The 15,637-nt window shown below is 42.5% G+C and overlaps 1 protein-coding gene across 8 annotated transcripts in view; it reads left to right on the top strand.

Annotated features, from left to right (window-relative positions):
- The first annotated feature begins 3,786 nt into the window (after positions 1 to 3,786).
- Positions 3,787 to 15,637, top strand: part of SLC25A26 (solute carrier family 25 member 26) — a 140,434-nt gene continuing 128,583 nt past the window's right edge. For 2 of the 8 annotated variants that reach the window (XR_015248301.1, XM_086697631.1), the window contains exon 1: positions 3,794 to 4,135. Coding sequence is in view for 6 of the 8 variants with exons in the window: in XM_086697631.1 (XP_086553757.1) it covers positions 4,103 to 4,135 (33 nt within the window). In the remaining 2 variants the exon portion in view is untranslated. Of the gene's footprint in view, positions 4,136 to 10,744; positions 11,583 to 15,637 lie in introns of those variants that run through there. The other 6 variants (XM_086697638.1, XM_086697632.1, XM_086697634.1 and 3 more) reach the window with 6 other exon arrangements.

Raw genomic sequence — 15,637 nt, 5'->3', positions numbered from 1 at the left:
TCTTTGGTGTCTCCTTTGGAACCCGTTCCTTGCCTCCACTCCAGGGCCTTGAAACCTCTAGTCTGTTTTGTTGCTATAATTTTATCTCTTCTGGAATTTCATATAAGTGTGATGGACACATGTTTTCATTTCTCTTGTGTAAATACCTAAGAGGCACATTGGAAAGGTAGGGGGTGGGGGACAAAAAGCACTTGGGGAGGTAGAAAATTATAGGTGGAAATTAAAAAAAAAAAATGGGAAGAGAGAGAAAGGATCTCCTCAGGACCTCAGACTGGCCTCACAGAAGCCACTCTTTCCTGGAGTCATGCAACAGGTCCTGGGTGGGTTACTGCTGCCGTGCAGGTCAGGGGACCATCAACCTTCTCGGGCTGTTTGCAGGCATTTGCTGCCATCGGAGATTACAATGAACATATCAGTCTGGATGTTAACTGCTCTAAGGAGGTAGCCACTGCCATCCATGGGGCCATCATCCTGGCCATGTTTTCTGTTGTCCCCGTGTGGCGAGGCTCCTGGGGGAACAAGACTGGCAAGCCCCACACTGTCCCATGCAAGGTGACCGGCCGCTGTGGCTCTGTGCTAGTTCCCCTCATCCTCATCCCCAGAGGCCCTGGCATTACCTCAGCCCCTATGCCCAAGAAGCTGATGCTGATGGCTGGCATTGAAGACTGCTACACCTCAGCCAGGAGCTGCATTGCCACGCTGGGCAACTTCACCACGGTCACTTTTGGTGCCATTCCCAAGACCTACATCTATCTCCCTCCCACCTCTGGAAAGAGACTGAGTTCACCAAGTCTCTCTATCAGGAATCCACCGACCGTCTTGTAAAGATCCACATCCCGGTCTCCACGCAGGGGTACGGCCACCACCTAGTTTTATACAAGAAAAATGAAGTGAATTAGAGCTTGTGGGGAAAAAAAATGCAACAAAAACATATACAAAACAATAAGAGGGGCATTGGTTTCTGTAGTGGTCGTACCATATTACATTCCTAGCATGTATGAGATGCTCTTCATTCTTGCCACAATACTTGGCCTTTTGGGGCTTTCTGATTGTTGTCACTGTATTGAGTAGGTCCCTGGATCTCAGTAGAATCTTCACTTTCATGTCTCTGATGCGGTATTCAGCTTCCATCGTGACACTCCATGATTCTCACCTGCTGGTATTCATTCATGTCTCTGTTTAGTACAATCCCATAAAAAGTAGGGATGGCCTGTGGTAACAAATAGCTATTGCAGGGGCATCTGGGTGGCTCAGTCGGTTAAGTGTCTGACTTCAGCTCAGGTCGTGATCTTGCAGTTTGTGAGTTCGAGCCCTGCTTTGTTCTCTGTGCTGACAGCTTGAGCCTGGAGCCTGCTTTGGTTTCTGTGTCTCCCACTCTCTGCCTCTCTCTCTCTCTCAAAAATAAACATTAAAACACACACACACACACACACACACACACACACACACACACACACACACAAATAGGCTATTGCAGGTATGACCACTGAGTGACTTCTCTGATCATGGAAAACATTTTAGTTTCTTTGTTGTTCTCCCTTAGATCACTCACTCTGGGGAAAACCAGCTGCCATATTATCACGACACTCAAGCAACCCTATGGAGAAGTTTCTGTCACAAGGAACTGGGCCACTTGCCAAAAGCTGGCACTAATTTGCCAGTCATGGGAGTGAGCCATTTTGTAAGTGGATCCTCCAGTTCCAGTCAAAGCTTCAGCTATATCCCCAGCTGATAACTTGACTGTAGACCCATGAGGGACACCCTAAGACCAAACCCCTCAGCTGAGGCATTCTTGGATACCTGTCCTACAGAAATTGTGTGAGGTAATAAAGGTTTACTGTTCTAAGTTTTGGGATAGTTTGTTACTCACCAATAGACAACCAGTACAGATTTTGGTACCTAAAAAAAATTTTTTTAAACGTTTATTTATTATTAAGAGACAGAGACAGAACATGAGTATGGGAGGGGCAGAGAGAGGAGGAGACACAGAATCTGAAGCAGGCTCCAGGCTCTGAGCTGCCAGCACAGAGCCTGACACGGGAATCGCACTCGTGAACCTCCAGATCATGACCTGAGCCGAAGTCAGAAGCTTAACCGATTGAGCCACCCAGGCTCCCCTTTAAAAAAAATTTTTTTTTTTTAAATGAGGTTTTGGTACTTAAAAATGGGCTGCTGCTGTATCAAACATTCAAACTCTAGGAGTGGCTTTGTCACCAGGCAGTAGATTAAAAAATGGAAGGACTTTGAGGACAGCATTAGTGGAAGCTTACTGATCAAACCTTGATGGCCTTGGAGGAGTCTGCCAGCAAGGGCTTATGGGTAAATGTGGTTGGCATAATTCTAAGATGGTTCTAAACATTCCTGCCCTGTTAATTCATACGTTTTGTACAATCACATCCCTTGAGTGTGATTAGAACCTGCTAGCGTGATGAAATATAACTTCCGTGATTATGTTGCAAAAAAAGATTTTGCATATGTAATTAAGGTCCCTAATCATTTGAATTAATCAAAAGAGAGCTTATGGAGGGCAGGGGTGGGTAGGGCTGACCTCATAGTATAAGCCCTTAAAAGAGATAAACAACAGCGTAAGAGGTCCTCCTGCTGGCCCCGGGGTGGGGATGGGGGGGGTAGGGACGGGGGTGGGGGGTGAGGAGGGGGGGTGAGGACGGGGGGAGGGGGTGAGGACGGGGGGGGGGGTAAGGACGGGGGGGGGTGAGGACGGGGGGGGGCGGGTGGGTTGGGGGGGGCGGGTGGGTTGGGGGAGGGAAGTGAGCCAGCATATTTTGAGATGGCCTATGGACTGTGACATGTGGCAAACAGGAGAGGACCAATGTTCTGCAGGCAGCATAGGGAAAGGTATTGGTAGAGGCAACAACATGGGTAAGATGGGAGAGCTTGAAAGTGTATAGTCTGTGAGTAGTCTAGCCAGTGGGAAGAGTGACAGAAGACACCATCTGGGAGGTGAGTACCATGATAAGGAGCTGGACTATTTCACATGCGCAGCAAAAGAGAGTAATTTAAATAAGGAAAGTGATGTAACCATCATCGTTAGAGAATACTTCCCGTGCACCAAGAACTAAGTTGAAAACGTGCATGCGTTACCTCACTGAATCTGTAATAGTACCAAAAGAAGTTACTCTCAGTATCCCAAGTTCACAAGGGAGGAAACTCCATCTTGGAGAAGTTATGCGCAAACCTAGTAGGCAAAGCTTGGAATTTGAAACTTAAAGGTATGCTGGCTAATTATTTCTAGATCACACATCTAGATGAGAATAAAGAATGGTATGAACATCGATTAAAGAAAGGCAGACGAGGAGCCTGCTAAGGCTACTGCAAAGGTTTTGAGGGGAGATGCGCACTAAGAAAAATTTCAAGCCTGGCTCTGTTATGTTCCCTGTAGCTTTTGGTTGGGACTTCTGGATGTGCGCACTCGTACCACAGCGAACAGAATGAGCAATTCTGCAAATAGATAATTTAAAAAGTAAATACTATTAGATGCAGTAACTGTAAGAGGTGGAGGATGCTAATTTTTACCTGGAGTAAGGAACCTTTTAAAGCCTTTTTCTATATCTTTAATAATCGTCTGAAATTGAGTCTGTTTTATACAAATTCAGACAAAATTGGTTCAAACTGAGCTAAGAGAAAAATTAAAAAGAACTGGAAACTAAAAGCCTCGTCCCTTAAGCTAGTCCCGCCCCTTCATTGCCCCGCCTTCCACCAAGCCGCGCCTCTTTGGGGCTAACTCTAGCTTTCCCCAGCCTTCACCCGGCGACTCTCAGTTCCAGGATCCCGCCCAGCTTCATTTGCTCGCGAGAGTTTCTTCATCTAGCCGAATCACAAGGCTGCTGCAGGAAACGGAAGCAGAGAAGAGTCGCGAGACTTGGCTAGACCGCATGCCTCCCCAGACCCCTCCCCTCCCTCCAGGCGCACCTTCTGGCCCAGCTTTCTCGGTTGCACGTGTAGTTGTTTTGGCTCAATCTCACGTGGCCGCGGAAGTGCCGGCGCTGCAAGTCCGCCCCCAAGATGGCGGCACCCAGTGAATGGGGTCGCGATCCGCTTCTGCTCAGTCTCGAAGTATAGCCTTTGCGGTGTCTGCGGGGCCATGGAGCGGCCTGGGTTCATGGCTTCGCTGGTGGTGAGTGCTGGACGGTAGGGTGGGGCGCTCGGGGTGCCAGAGTCGCGCAGTGGAGCCCGTAGTAGTTTTTGTCCCCTGGCACTTCCGGTTTCGCGCGTTGACCCGTCTTCAGGTCAGTGGTCATCTGGCAGGTCCCGGAGGGAACGCCGGTTTCCTGGGCCACCGCCGGGCCTCGTGTCAAGGCTGTGCCTTTCCTACCTGGAAAACAGAAGGACACGGGGGTGGGGTGCTTGACAGTTTTCCTCAAAATGGAAAGAAAAAAGAAGTTGAAATTATATAGTGTGACCACATTCTGGAGAACTTGGGAATTAAGTATATGTAACAACAATTCGCCCCCCCCCCCCCCCCGCCAAAAAAAAAATACCCACAACGAAACAAAAACGCTTGCATCGCTCAGATTCTTCCTGTCCAGGACTATGTTTTTTATTTACCTGTATTTGTTTTCACTCTCATAAAATGACCTGTTCATTCAATATGTAATTAATCTGTTTATTTAAAGTGTTCTTGTAGGCTTTGGGTATATTGATAAGTGTAAATAATTACGGAGCCAATAAGATAGTAGTGTGTAGAAACCTACCAGAATTAACAGGTTTGAACATCAAAAACAACCCAAGAACCAAAACGTCTGTAATATTTTGAAGTCTCTGTTACGGCAGGTCCAGTAGGGATACCGGATACAGCAGTGAACAAGACAGATTGGCTGCTTGTGTGTGTTTTCATTGTGGAAGAGTAGGAAGAAACAGTAAAAAACAAAAAACAAACACAAAACACAACCTTTGAAAAAGCTTCCACTGGGGTAATGGAGGCTCAGTAGAATTTCATTTAATTATTGTTTGTTGTTGCAGGTGTTAGGGATAATATGGTGAACAAGACAGACCTCACGTGGGTCAGGTGGTGGAGACAGAATAGTAAAATGACTGTTAGGAAAAACGGCAATGATCTGAGGGCTGGTTTCATAGTGTTACGGAGGATGTGCAAGGGAGTGCCTTAGCCTCACTTGTGGGATCATGTTTTAAATCTAAGTCTATTGAGACTTGTGTAAACTAGGTTTTAAGGATACAAAGAAATACACCATTTTGAAGTTTTCCACTCTAGTGAGATAAAAGTAGTAGCTTTGACAATTAAGATTCCTTTGCTGGGAACTGGGGTAAGCTCTTTACATACATTGATTTTTCAAGTTCTGACAATCAGTTAAGTCTTTTTTATTTATTTATTTTTATTTTTAAAAATTATTTTTAATTTTATTTTTTAAAATTTACACCCAAATTAGCATATAGTGCAACAATGATTTCAGGAGTAGATTCCTTAGTGCCCCTTACCCATTTAGCCCATCCCCCTCCCACACCCCCTCCAGTAACCCTCAGTTTGTTCTCCATATTTATGAGTCTCTTATGTTTTGTCCCCCTCCCTGTTTTTATATTATTTTTGTTTCCCTTCCCTTATGTTCATCTGTTTTGTCTCTTAAAGTCCTCATATGAGTGAAGTCATATGATATTTGTCTTTCTCTGAGTGACTAATTTCAGTTAGCATAATACTCTCCAGTCGCATCCACTTAGTTGCAAATGGCAAGGTTTCATTCTTTTTGATTGCCAAGTAATACTCCATTGTCTATATACCACATCTTCTTTATCCATTCATCCATTGATGGACATGTGGGCTCTTTCCATACTTTGGCTATTGTTGGTAACACTGCTATAAACATTGGGGTGCACGTGTCCCTTCTAAACAGCACACCTGTATCCCTTGGATAATACCTAGTAGTGCCATTGCTGGGTTGTAGGGTAGTTCTATGTTTAGCTTTTTGAGGAACCTCCATACTGTTTTCCAGAGTGCCTGCACCAGGTTGCATTCCCATGACAATCAGTTAAGTCTCATCTTAGTTTTCCAAATGAGGAACTGAGGTACAGAGAGGTTAGGTAACTTCTCCAGAGTCACACAAGTGATATCTGTTTCATGTGTGTAAGTGTCAGAGCTCAGATTCCAACCAGGCAGCGTAACATGGGATTTCATGCTCACAAACACTCCTTGATACTCTCCCTGAAGTCAGCAGCAGTAGCTAGCCATTGCTAAAAACAGGTGAGTGCCAGAGTTAACAAATGAATGGTAGTTTTGAAATTTATTAAAATAGGATACAAAGGCCAAAAGATACTTTTTTTTTCACCGCAGTTACAGAAGGCATAATTAGGATCAATAAGTAGAAGTTTCGAGGAGGTTAGATTTCATTCCAGCTAAAGAGGAATGATTTTATTAAGCACACACAGTTTATCGGCCATGTGTTCTGTCCACCAGGCACTCTGGACACTAGCCCTTGGAGGTATGGTGGTGAACCAACCAAACTCATAAGTACCGTTTAAAAAATGAACTGAGGTGGGCTGGAGATAGAACAATATTGGAGAACCTTCTTGAGATTCTTGGAATGACCAAGAAAGCCCCCGAGGAGGTAACATCAAGCTAAGACATGAAAGGTAGGAAAGGGAAAGACACTTCCAGGAGCAGAGGAGAAAATTGAAAGGGAGCAGTGTGAACGAAAACCCTCAGGTGGAAGGAATTGAGGATGGTAAAGTGGTGGCTAAGGCCTAGTGGGTAAGGGTAGTGTGGCAGGGGGTCGTGTATCAGAGGTGAGTCTTTGTGGGCCATGGAAAGGAATTTGGATTTTTCTCTTCTTTTTTTAAATGTTTATTTATTTTGAGAGAAAGAGCACGAGCATGAGAGAGGCAGAAAGAGAGGGAGAGAGAGGATCCCATGCTGGCTCTGAGTCATGGGCTGGGAGTCCACTGTGGTGCTCAAACTCTGGAACCATGAGCTCAAATCAAGAGTCAGATGCTTAACTGTCTGAGCCACCCAGGTGCCCCAGGACTTTGGATTTCATTTGAAGCATAATGGAAGTCATTAGAAAGTTCTATTATCAAAGTAGTTCAGCAGTGGAATGGCCTCCCCCCACCCCCCCACCCCTGCTCAGGTTGGGAGTATCTTTGAGGTAGGCTAGGTGCTCCTGGGGGAGTTGTGTTTTGCTTGTCGCTGTGCTGCCAGGGCCTGGCATTTTGTAGGTACTCAGTCTTACTTACTGAAAGAATGAATGAGAGATAGGTGTAAATGATTGCCGGTCTTGAAGCTCAGGTTCTAAGTATTGAATGAGAGAATGTTAGCTACGCAGTACAGAGCCTGACATGTAGCAGTCATTTAAATACTTGCTTCCTAAAGCTTCACGAGGAGGATTGAAGGGTCGTAGAGTGGAAGGGAAGAGCCCCTGGGATGTTAGTGTTCATTTGGAGCAGAGTAGGCTGTTGAGAAGGAAAAAAACCTCAGAGCACAGTGACCGATTCATACTTTTAGGAAAGCAGTTGGAACCAAGTATTAGCAACCTAAAGATGTTCATAACATTTTAATTCAGTGAAGAAATAGAAAGCCACTTAAACGTGACACAAGAGAGAAGTGGTTAGGTAAACGGTAATAGATGCATTTCATGAGCGATTCATGGGCCATTAACAACAGTGCTGGTGAAGAGTGTGTGCTATAACATGGAAAATACTTGTAAAAGAAAAAAATACAAGACTGCACGTAGATATATCTGCTCATGCCTGATTAAAACTATAAAAATATGATCTGTTCATGAAAAAAGGACTATTGAAATTTCCCAAGATAATACAAAATAATTTTGATAATAGCATTACTTTTTCTCTAGGTTTTTTTTAAGATACAAAAAGTACTTTTTTTTTTTTTTTAAATAAATACCGCACCCTGTATTACGTCTCTTTTCCTGCCTGCCTCTTCTCTCCCCTTCAGTACTTAACGATTTCACGGTCCTTGTAGTTCATGAATTCATCTGGCTTGTTACTTGAATGAGACACCCAAAACATCCTGCTGTCATTACTGTGAACCAGTCCTCGGTTCAGGGAAAAGAAGCTTGGCAAGTGTGGGCACTGTGCAGTGTGAAGTAAAGGCAGTCCTTTGGGTGGTTGCCTGGGTTATCAAAGTAGCCTTGAGAACTGATGAGAAAAGGTATGATTATTTAATGACCTCTAAAAACTCTTGTCACTGTTAAATGACAGACTCTTGCTGTTGATGTAAATGTGTAAGGAAATGAAAAAAATAGTAAGGCTGATATTTAACTGTAATTTACAACATGAGAGACACAGAGTTTCTTTGTGAAAGTGTGTCAGAAGGAATTTGAACAGTGCTTATCTTCTTTCTTTTAAATTTTTTTTAGCATTTATTTATCTTTGAGAGAGACAGAGTGTGAGTGGGGGGAGGAGACACAGAATCTGAAGCAGGCTCCAGGCTCTGGGCTGTCAGCACAGACAGAGCCAGATACGGGGCTCCAACTGGGAACGGCGAGATTGTCACCTAGGTGGAAGTTGGAGACTTAATGGACTGAGCCCCGTAGGTGCCCCAAACAGTGCTTATCTTCTAGTCACATAACTTACATAGAACTAGCATCTTTGTTATGCCTCGGCAAAGTGTCACACAGCTTCGGGTCCACTTCCAACATTTTATCCTGTGCTTTCCATGTTAGAAAGAATGTCAGAATTCTTTGATGGGAAGACTTTTGCTGGCGTCCTTTCCTCTGGGACACTTCATCCTTTTGGTGATAGCCGCTTTCCTCACTTAGGTTGATAAGTTGGCCTTTGCTAATTGCCTCTCTGCATATCTAGATTTCAGTGTTCCCACTTTTCAGTTATTTGCTGCAGTTTGATCTTTGTTGGCCAGCTCCCTCTATTGATTTTCTACTTTTGGAAAATGTCACTCTGTTTACTGTAATATGAACCATGGTGTTGGATGTCTTGTGTTACTTGTACTTGGAATTCATGCCTCCTCTTCCTGTGTAAGGCATAGGCTGTTTCCTTGACTGTTCTTTTATTTTTAAATTGTTTTCTTAGGTGGTTCTGAAAAAGTTCTTTCATGATACTGGTGTCTTCTCCCTGGACCTGACCTTTGGCTGAGAACCACTGGCAGAATGTGACTTGAGGGGAATGACAGGGGTTGTGTTGCTATGGCTTCTTCGGTGGGTGAGCAAACAGAGTGAAAAGAGAGGATGAAGTACTGGACATACTTTGAAGGGAAGTTTTCCATGTTCTTTGCCATGTATTTTTCTTTCCTTGAAGGTTGCCTCCTAATTTTCAATCTGGTGTAAAGGGATGTTAGTATCTTATGATGAAATATTATCTCCAGATCTATAAGGAGTTGGGAATGATGCTTCCACATTCTCTAGGTTGCTTCGTGTGACTTTTTCTCTTTTGGCATTTTAAGTCAAAGTGAGCAGATCGTTTTTGCTTGTTTTGATGTTGAGCTATACCCTGGACACAAGTGTATTCTGAATTTTGATCAGTCACTGGAGCCTGCAAGGTCCCCTCAGAGACCCTTGGTCATCTAGGACCACAGTTGAGAACCAGTGTTGGTGGACGCCTTTTTTCTGTGTCTCACGTACTGGGAGATGGGACCGCTTTTCCTTTCTCATTTTTCTTTAGGCATAAGAGGGGGTTGGAGGAATGTTTTAGTATTTGATAATTGCAAAAGACTTGTTAATGTGATGTTTTGTTACCACTGCTGAAAGAAATGCTACCTGTTGAAATAAAAATTTAGTAGTGAAAATTTATATGATACAGAATTTGAGTAGCACTAATGAAATGTCAAATAGAGAAAAGGAAAAAACTGCACCCAGGCCTTTTTCACCTCCACAAATCAGGCATCTTTTACCTGTTCAACGAGACATATATGTTAGCCTTTGCTCTGGTAGTGGATAAGAGTGCTTCAAACGTAAGGCCCCTGCCCTCGTGCTTTATAGTCCAGTAGGAGACAGATGTTAAAAAGAAAATGAAACAAAAATTAGCCATGCAGTAGCAAATGTGATGAAAAGTAGCCATTTACTGAGCACTTTAACATGTGCCTGTGCACATTTTTCACAGCAAGTCTTATAGTTACAGTTTTGTATTTTTTTTTAAGTTTATTTATTTTGAGAGAGAGAGCGAGTGAGCAGGGAAGGGGCAGAGAGAGAGGGAGAGAGAATCTAAGCAGGTTCCCTATTGCCAACATGGAGCCTGATGTGGGCTCGAACTCACTAACCGTGAGATCATGACCTGAGCCAAAAAATGAGAGTTGGACCCTTAACTGAGCCACCCAGGGGCCCTTTGTATTCTGCTTCTAAAAAATTAACCCATAAATTCAAATCTAACGGTTATAAAGGAATTTGAACGTATGTATTTCTCAAGTTTTTTAGTTGATGCTGAATTGTTCCTGCCATGCATCACATGATTTGGCTTTGTGTGGAGTGTGTCCATAGGTGATTCTTGTCCAGGAGGCAGAATTTGAGGAGAAATTTAAATTCATTATTACTAATAAAAGACTTGAATTTATGTATTTTATATATGCATTTATTAAATTTAATATATGAATGTAATCTTCAATCTTTATCACCTAAGTCTTTTCATGGCCTTTAATAGTCATGTCAGAAATACTGCATCCAGGAAACTTTGAAGGATATTTATAGTAACATACTAAAAATAATAATTTTTATTTACTGATAAGTGATAAAGGCTGGCATTTTGCAGTTTTTTACTGGCGTTTCCAGCTTTTTATTCTATACAAGCGTGTAACAGGCTCACGTAATTGTATTTAATTCTCATTTAATCTCCCTTTCCCTCGGCTGCAGTGACTTCTTAACTTGACATGTCTCTGAAGGCAAGGAAAATAAAAGCAAAAATGAACTATTGGGACCTCATTAAGATAAAAAGCTTCTGCACAGGAAAGGGAGCACTCGGTAAAACTAAAAGGTAACCAACGGAATGGGACAAGATATTTGCAAATGACATGTCAGATATAGGGTTAGTATCCAAAATCTGTGAAGAACTTACCAAACTCAACACCCGAGAAACAAATAATCCAGTGAAGAAATGGGCAGAAGACATGAATAGACACTTTCCCAAAGAAGACATCCAGATGGCTAACAGACAGATGAAAAAATGCTCCACATTGCTCATCATCAGGGAAATACAAATCAAAACCATGTTGAGATATCACTTCACAGTGGTCAGAGTGGCTAAAATTAGCAACTCAGGAAACAACTTCTATTGGAGATGATGTGGAGAAAGGGGAACACTCTTGCACTGTTGGTGGGAATGCACACTGGTGCAGCCGCTCTGGAAAACAATGTGGACATTTCTCAGAAATTAAAAATAGAATTACCCTATGACCCAGCAATAGAACAACTAGGAATTTATCCCAAGGAAACAGGAGTGCCGATTTGTAGGGGCGCATGTACCCCAATGTTTATAGCAGCACTATTGACAATAGCCAAACTATGGAGAGAGACCAAATGTCCATCACCTAATGAATGGATAAAGAAGATGTCTGTATATACAATGAAATACTACTTGGCAATGAAAAAACAATGAAATCTTGCCATGTACAACAATGTGGATGGAACTGGAGAGTATTATGCTAAGTGAAATAAGTGAGTCAGAAAAAGACATAGATATATTTTCACTCATGTGGAATTTGAGAAACTTAGCAGAAGACCATAGGGAAAGGGAAGGAAAGATAAAAACAGAGGGAGGGAAAGCATAAGAGACTCAAATACTGAGAAAAAATGAGAGAACCAATGGGGTTGATGGGGGTGCGGGGAAAATGAGTGATGGGCATTGAGGAGGGCACTTGTTGGGATGAGCACTGGCTGTTGTATGTAAATGATGAATCACGGGAATCTACCCCGAAGCCAAGACTACACTGTGCAGACGTTAGCTAACTTGACAATAAACTGTTAAAAAATATAATCTCAATTTTGAAAAACTCTGTGAAGTAAGGTACTATTATTTTCCCCATTTCATGTATGAAGAAATAGAAGCTTAGAGAGGGTTAAATAGCTTTCCTAAGGAGACCCAGTTGAGATTGAAGCCAGGTCTGTCTGTCTGATGTCAAAGCTCTGTTCTTAGGCGATAGTTAATCTGAAAGAATTTCTGGAGAAATCGAAGGGTACTCAAAACATTACTGTGTTCTTGAGAATAGCCTCACTAAACAAAACAACCTACGTGGCCTTTTCCTTTGGGAAGTGATGATCAGCAGAATTTCTGGAGAAGTCACCCTAAATAGATCACAAAGCTATCTGTTTAAATGGAATGCTAAGAAGTATAGTAGCAGACAGATGGCACTGGCTTTCAGCTATCACAAGTGCTCTGGCAAACCACAATTGGGACAAAGAGTGACTTACTCTTTTTATTCTGAACATTTAATCTTTTTATAAAGTGTTTTCTCATCATCTCCCATATCCATTTGATTCAGACCAGCAAACTAGTGCTGAAGCCCTGCTACATATGAGGCTCCGGGTTAGATACTTAGGAGAGCAAAGGTGACTGACCTGGCTTCTGTTCTGAAGGATCATAATGTCAGGTCAGATGTAATGATTACTTAGTACTGAAAGGGAAATCTAAATGGGGTTATGTTGGGGAGTCAAGGAAGTAGCATTTAATTCTCACCGGGAGCTTGGGAAGGACTTTAGGAAGCTCATGGCATTTGGTCACAGCCTTAACAGTGGATAGGATTTTGGCAGATGTGTGTGTGTGTGTGTGTGTATGTATGTATGGTGGCAGGGGAGTAGGTAGCCTTCTGTAAAGGGGAGACAGAGGGCAAAGAGAGGACATTCCACACTGAAAACTAAAGCAGGAGGGCAGAAGTGAGAAGTTGTAGGTCATGTTCGGGAAACAGGTTCCTGAGACTCACCGACCATAAGAGTATGCAAAATGAAGCTGGGTAGGTATGAACATGGGTAAGGGTTCTTAGTTACCTCTAAGTGCCAACTCAATACCACATGCAATCAGTGAATTAGGATTTTTTTTTTTGGTGGAGCAGTATTATTTGAAATCTTTACTTTTATAAGTTTATAATGCTCATTATAAAACTGGAACAATACAAAAATTAGCAAGATGGTAAAAATACTACTCATTCCCAGTCTCTTGCGACAGAGGTAATAACTTGGAGGAATTCAGTGTGTATGCTTCCAAAGTTCAAGTTAGGCATATGTATAGATCCATACACATTTCTTTGTAAGGTGGGATTATATGGCATATATGCTTCTATGGCTTATTTAATTAATGAATATAACATATTTCTGTGCCAGTGAGTTCAGATTGACTTCTTTCTTTTAAATTTTTTTTTTTCAACGTTTATTTATTTTTGGGACAGAGAGAGACAGAGCATGAACGGGGGAGGGGCAGAGAGAGAGGGAGACACAGAATCGGAAACAGGCTCCAGGCTCCGAGCCATCAGCCCAGAGCCCGACGCGGGGCTCGAACTCCCGGACCGCGAGATCGTGACCTGGCTGAAGTCGGACGCTCAACCGACTGCGCCACCCAGGCGCCCCTGACTTCTTTCTTTTAAAGGCTGTGTAGCATTCTGTTACTCAGATAGAATTTATTTAACAAGATCCCAAGGATGGACCTTTAGACTACTGCAAGTTTTTTACTGTTATAAATAATTGCTGTAGTAAACCGTCTTGTATATTTATGCACTTATTTCTGTGGAAGAAATGTTTGGAAATAAAATCACAGGTCAAGGGCTTTATAAATGAAAATTTTCATTTTGCCAAATTGTACTTCACAAGATTATAATAATTTGTTTCCCCTAATAGTGCCCATAATCATTCTTCATATTTTTAACCTTTTTAATTTATGGGGAAATTGTTTTGATTTGTTTTATTTGATCATTAATGATAGGGAAGCACACATTCATAATTTGGTTGGCTGTTTATATTTTTCTTTTGGATATTGCATGGTCCTTTGTTTTGTAGTTTGTTTTTATTTTTATTTATTTTTTTGTAGTTTGTTTTTAATTCAATGTACCTTTTTAAGGTTGATTTGTAGTACCTTCTAACATATGGGTAGTAACTTTTTATTAGGGCCATTGATTCATTCATTCTTCAGATGGTTATTGAGTGCCTCATGTGCTGGTGCTGGGAACTTATTGGTAAATGGAACAGGTCTGAACCTTACAGTCTGGTGGGATCAACAGACATCACATCAAAGGTCAGATGCTCAACTATAGAACTAAAACTGTGATCAGCATGTGCAAACAAGAGGGTCTAAACCTAGACTGGGAGATTGGGGAGCACGTGTACACAGTCCTAGACATGAGGAGGGTCAGGTGACATGGAGGCAAAGAGAATCAGATGACATGGAGGAAAAGAGAGAGCAAGGGGGCGGGAAGGTGCCAAGCAATGGGCAGCAGTGGGCAGTGGTGGTAGAGCCAAGGGGGAGTTGGGGACCAGAACTTCCAGAGTTGTAGGCTGTGCGGTGATTTCGTTCTTCATCCTAAGGGCTCTTGGAAAGGTTGGGAGACTTACAGGCTGGAGAGTGGCAAGATGAGATTGAAATTTGCATTTCATAGAGATGCTGCTGCCATGAGTGTAGACAGTCCAGGAGCTCAGCAGGGAGGAGGAGTGGTGGTGGGGAAGAGAACTCGTATCCCAGGAGGGTGAAGTCGGCAGTGGCTCCTTTGTTGTGGAGAAACCCGAGGAGGGGTGTTCTCTAGGAGAGCCATGTACATGGTGTGACTGGTTCCTCCTAGCTGTGGTATAGTCCTGCGGCCAGTGACGATTCTGCTTAGTTAAATTAGACAGGCGGTTTGGTTTTGTCCCGTAGTTGAGCAGCAGTGACATTTTTCTGGTATTGTGCCGGCCTCCGTTTGAGAAATAAAGGTTTTATAGCACGTGATCTTGAATTTTTTTCAACTCTCAGTGTAATTTCCAAGCGCTCATTAGATACTTCTTCTCTACAGCCTGTCACACTTTATTAAGTTAGAGGCCTATTTTATGTTAAGTTCTCAATACATTGGTGTGTTGTAGTGAGGCTTACTGGTTACATGGGTTATGTTGTGTATATTTGGATTTTGTCAGGTTCTTTTTTCTTTCAGTGTTTTTATTTATTTGATAGAGAGTGTGCACACATGAGCGTAAGCAGGGGAGGGGCAGAGAGAATCCCAAGCAGGCTCTGCTCTGTCAGCACAAAGCCCGACACAGGGCTTGATGCCATGAACTGTGACATCATGAGTGAGCCACACAGGTGCCCCGAATTTTGTCTAGTTCTTAACTTGAAGTTTTCAGTGTCAGCTACCACAGATCTTGAAACTAGTCGTTTGCCTGATAACCTTTTTGATAAATGATCATAAATAAAACAATTTCTCTGACTAAAGAATGAAAGAATTTAATAGAGTTCTTTATATTCAACTGATATTGGCATGGGCATTTTGTACATAATTTTTTTTTTTTTTTTTTTAGTTTTATTTATTTTTGAGAGAGACAGAGACGGTGTGAGTGGAGGAGGGGTAGAGAGGAAGAATCCCAAACAGGCTCTGTGCTATCAGAGGCTTGAACTTGTGATAGGAGGCTTGAACTTGTGAAACCGTGAGATCATGACCTGAGCTGAAACCAAGAGTTGGATGCCTAACCAGCTGATTCACCCAGGCACCCTTTGTACATAATTATGTACAAGACAGTATTAATGTAAAGTTATAAGCACT

Source organism: Puma concolor, chromosome A2 (genome assembly GCF_028749965.1).
Source record: "Puma concolor isolate L17-30 chromosome A2, mPumCon1.1.hap2, whole genome shotgun sequence".
Classification (NCBI taxonomy): domain Eukaryota; kingdom Metazoa; phylum Chordata; class Mammalia; order Carnivora; family Felidae; genus Puma; species Puma concolor.
This window is presented reverse-complemented; position numbering and strand designations above follow the sequence as displayed.